This window comes from Syngnathus acus, unplaced genomic scaffold (genome assembly GCF_901709675.1).
Source record: "Syngnathus acus unplaced genomic scaffold, fSynAcu1.2, whole genome shotgun sequence".
NCBI lineage: Eukaryota > Metazoa > Chordata > Actinopteri > Syngnathiformes > Syngnathidae > Syngnathus > Syngnathus acus.
Window position 1 is genome coordinate 10588 of NW_023590228.1, and position 4390 is coordinate 14977.

The 4390-nt window shown below is 52.1% G+C and overlaps 1 protein-coding gene across 1 annotated transcript; it reads left to right on the forward strand.

Annotated features, from left to right (window-relative positions):
* The first annotated feature begins 914 nt into the window (after window positions 1-914).
* On the forward strand, window positions 915-4072 carry LOC119118996. Its single transcript, XM_037245643.1, has one exon. The coding sequence runs from the start codon at window positions 960-962 to the stop codon at window positions 4032-4034; it is 3075 nt and encodes a 1024-aa protein (XP_037101538.1). The 5' UTR covers window positions 915-959; the 3' UTR covers window positions 4035-4072.
* The last annotated feature ends 318 nt before the right edge of the window (window positions 4073-4390 follow it).

A 4390-nucleotide genomic window follows, 5' to 3' on the forward strand; every position in this document is an offset into this window, starting at 1 on the left:
CAACTTATTCATCAATAAACACTGCCCTACCTGTATCCTCACTGTCAAAGAAAACAACAACTTTAGTCGGCTTTTCGGGACAACCACGAACTCTGCCTTTTACCAAACCACTTGAGACGGTGATCACCCAGACGGGGTGTAGACTGTGGCACAAATATATCCATTCTACAGACACTCCGATCAATTTGATGGGGAGGGATTTGCTGTCAGCCGTTGAAGCTAAAATCCTGTGTGGGCCGGAGGGAGTGATAATTCAATTTCCAAATGGTGTCAGCATTCCGTGCTCACAGCAGCTACAACAACATGGCCAGTGGCTGATGGCGCCCCTACAGACAGAAGCAGAAACTGCAACCATCTACTGGGCCAGGCTGGAGCCAGAAACCCCTGCTGGTGGCGGTGTGTTCTCGACCTACCTACTGTGGAAGCCCTGGATCTGCTCACTGGCGCCATACCACCCACCTGTTGATCCTTTGCATTGCACTCTATATTATGACCGAAAAAGTGATGATGTTTATCGGGATTTGTTTGAAGAAATTGAAGGGCACATGTGGGATTTAACTTCATCATGCATTTTGATTGGTAAAGAGGGAGTTGCAGCAGCTACTGAATTAACACCTGAACAAATGCAGTGGTTCAAAATGACAGAAAAAGGGGTACCACACATTTCGCTAGCTCTTGCCCCAGGTCATGAAGCCAGACAATTGGGCTCAATGGTCAAACATTTGTTGCTGCAAACCGACTGGCGGAAAACACACATCCCTAATTTGTATTGGTCAGAGTCTCAGAAAGCTTACCAAATTAAACAACCCATGGTAGACTCAGGGCTGCTGGAGATGATGTTGGTATCTCGCACACATGGCAGGGAATTAACTGATCATGAGGACGCTGAAGTAATGCTCGCGGCCGTGCCCGACACCTTGTGGTCCCAAGGTCCATTTGATGTCGGGTTTTGTCACTCGATGGCCCCTATTGATCTCCAAATGGATGAGACGCAGCCTATCAAACGACCCCAATATCGTTGGCCGAGTGAGGCGGACCAAGGCATGGAAGACACTCTGTGCGGCCTCTGGGACGCAGGGGTGTTGGAAGTGTCATGCTCCGAATGGAACACCCCGTTAAGGCCAGTCCAAAAAGCAGATGGGAAAACATGGCGCATGGCACATGATTTGAGAGCAGTAAATGATGTCACTATAACTCCTGTTCTTCCCGTGCCAGACCCGCACCGAATCCTTGCATCATTGAACCCTGCCTATCAGTGGTTCACCGTAATTGATTTGGCTAATGCCTTCTTCTGCCTCCCGCTTTCCCCCTCAGTGCGGCACGTGTTCGCCTTCACTTACAAAGGGATGAAATTGCAATACACACGCATGCCGCAGGGATTCAAAAATTCGCCAGGATTGTTCAATCAGGTCCTCAAAGAACTCCTCGAACCATGCCAAATGCCGGATGGCACATTGTTGTTGCAATATGTCGATGATTTGTTGATTGCAGCAAAAGACGAGCAGACGTGTCTTGAAGGAACAAAGAAAGTGTTGTTGTGGTTAGGGGAGAAAGGGTTCAAGGTGTCAAGAAAGAAACTGCAATGCTGTCGCCAACAGGTCACTTTTCTGGGACGTGTGTTGACCCCTAGTGGCCTCGCCATGTCGCCTGAACATAGAAGCTCCATCCTCCGACACCCACGGCCCGCCACCGTCCAGGAGATGCTATCATTCCTGGGGTTGTGCGGCTACAGCAGACATTACATACCCTGTTTTGCTGACAAAACTGGTGTCCTACGGGCCCTGATCCGCGAACAGGGGGCGAGGAATCTCAGGGCTTGCCTGGTTTGGACACCGGAGGCTGCTGAGGTCTTTGTGTCACTGGTGCAGGAGCTGGCCTCTGCTGCGGCTTTGGCCACTCCTGACTACACTCTGCCCTTCCATCTAGATGTCTCTATTTCAGGGAAAGTTGTGAATGGAGCTCTGTACCAGAAAATGCAGCATGGACGTGCAGTGTTGATGTATTGCAGCGTCCCCTTGGACAACATTGAGCAACGACAACCCGATTGTTCCAGATATGCGGCTGGCCTGGCAAAGGTCTTACTCAAAACAGCCCACACGGTCATGGGGCATCCAGTTTATGTGTTAACTGATCATGCAGTGTCTTCATTTGTCGCATCGGCGGCGTTCACGTTGACTCCACTGCGACAAACACGGTTGTTGAAAATATTGACTGCCCCAAATGTCAACTATGTCCATTCCGGAGTGAACATGGCCGATCAATTGTTGGTGGGACCCCATGAGTGTGCATCAAAGGTCCAGACGGTGGCGAAAGTCCGACCTGACCTCTATTCCACTCCGCTCGGGCACGGTCGTGTGGTGTTCACAGATGGCTGCTGCTGGAGAGACAGGATGGGCTCCCTCCATGCGGCCGCGGCTGCGGTCGAGTGGAGGGATGGTTCCTTCCAGCCTCTTAAAGTGATGAAGCTCAACACCCACCCATCGGCCCAGGCGGCAGAAGTCTTTGCTCTGGTGTTAGCTTTACGACAATGCAAGGGGGAAGCCGTGACCATCTATTCTGACTCCGCTTATGCGGTGTCGGCGGCTTTACTCGATCTGGTGGGGTGGCTGCAGAATGGGTTCACGACGGCCAGGGGCTCGGAGATTGCGCACAAGGATTTGATGTTGCATTTGTTTGAGGCATTGAAGTACCCGAGCGAGGTGGCCATTGTCAAAGTGCCTGGTCACTCCAAAGCTGACACCTTAGTAGCTAGGGGGAATCGAGCGGCTGATGAATTGGCCAAGCAGACGGCCGGGTATGGCGGGGCAGAGGACATGATGGTGTCCCGCGGTCCACTAATTGTGGACGGGGAACACCCCGACTCCTGTTTGCCTCTGTCACTCTCGCATGCCGATCTGTGTGCCGCCCAGGGTGCCACGTCCCCGGAACAAAAATCGGTCTGGCTGGCAGCAAAGGCTGTCAAACGATCAGATGGCTTGTGGGTAGGACCCAAAGGACAGCCAGCTCTTCCGGAGGGAAGGCTGATGTCGGAGGTCCTGACACAGGCTCACACACCTTCCCATGTGGGTCCCCATGCCATGATGATCCATCTTCGAAGTTGGTGGCATCCCAAACTCTCAGATGTGGTCTGGAAATTCGTTGCGGATTGTGAGTCTTGTCAGACGTTCAATGCACGCCCTACGTTGAAGCCTAAGCCCGGCCTGTTTCAGCCGGCCCCATGGCCGGGGGCAGAGGTGATCATTGATTTCACAGACATGAATACAAGAGTGAATGGAAAACGCTTTTTTCTTGTGTTGGTTGACGCTTACTCGGGCTGGCCGGAGGCATATCCGTGCTCGAAGGAAGATTCTGCTGCGGTGATCAAGGCTTTGATCACCCATTACATCCCTACCCACGGTTTTCCGGCCTTGATCCGTTCTGACAATGGTACACACTTTAACAACAAAGCCTTGGCCAAGGTAGAATCAATTTTGGGGTTGAAGCATCGATTCGGGTGTGTCTACCATCCTCAGTCTCAAGGCCGCGTTGAACGACTTAACCGAACGCTAAAAGAGAAATTGGCCAAAATTATGGCTCAGACGGCAATGAATTGGCTACAAGCACTTCCGCTTGCTTTGCTGTCTGTGAGACAATCCGTTAACAGGAGCACTGGATTCGCACCGTTTGAGTTGATGACGGGCCGTCTAATGCCAGGACCAGCGACGACGCTCGTCCCACCAGAGGATGTTCCGGTACCTAATTTATCTCATACAGCATACTGGTCCTATTTGTCTGCTTTGGTGTCCAGTGTTTCTGCACAGCTTGGAGAAAAATCCGCTGCGGCTGCGGCGGAGGAAGGTGTGTCGGTGGAGAAACAGCTCACGCCGTACGTGTACGTCCGAGTCATCTCCAGGAAGTGGACGGACCCCCGGTGGAAGGGCCCCTTTCGTGTCTTGGCCAGGACGTCTCACGCGGCCCAACTCGACTTCAAAGGACGCCGGTGGTATCACTACTCACAACTCCGTCCGGCCCCAGAGTTTGTTCCGTCAGGATGAAGGTATTCCTGGTTGGCCGTGTCCCGGACCCGGCCAAGAGGGGGGGAACAGAAGGAGTACGGGAAGCAATACGGAGAAGGAAAGGGGAGGGCCCGAATGGTTTTTCGAAATTTGCGAGATTAATTTTAGGACTGTTATTTGTAGGTTGTATTTTTGTGTGGACAGTGATGACGATTGATGAGACCTTCCAGCAGAAAACGTCCCAGATTCAAATTTCACACACCACAAACAACATCATGTCTGAGCATCATTTAAACATCCGGTCCAAAAGACAAGTGACCGGGGTCACTCAGACACACCGGGGACACTGCGAACCGGTCCAATCATTTAAATGGGGGATCCAGGTTTGCATCCCT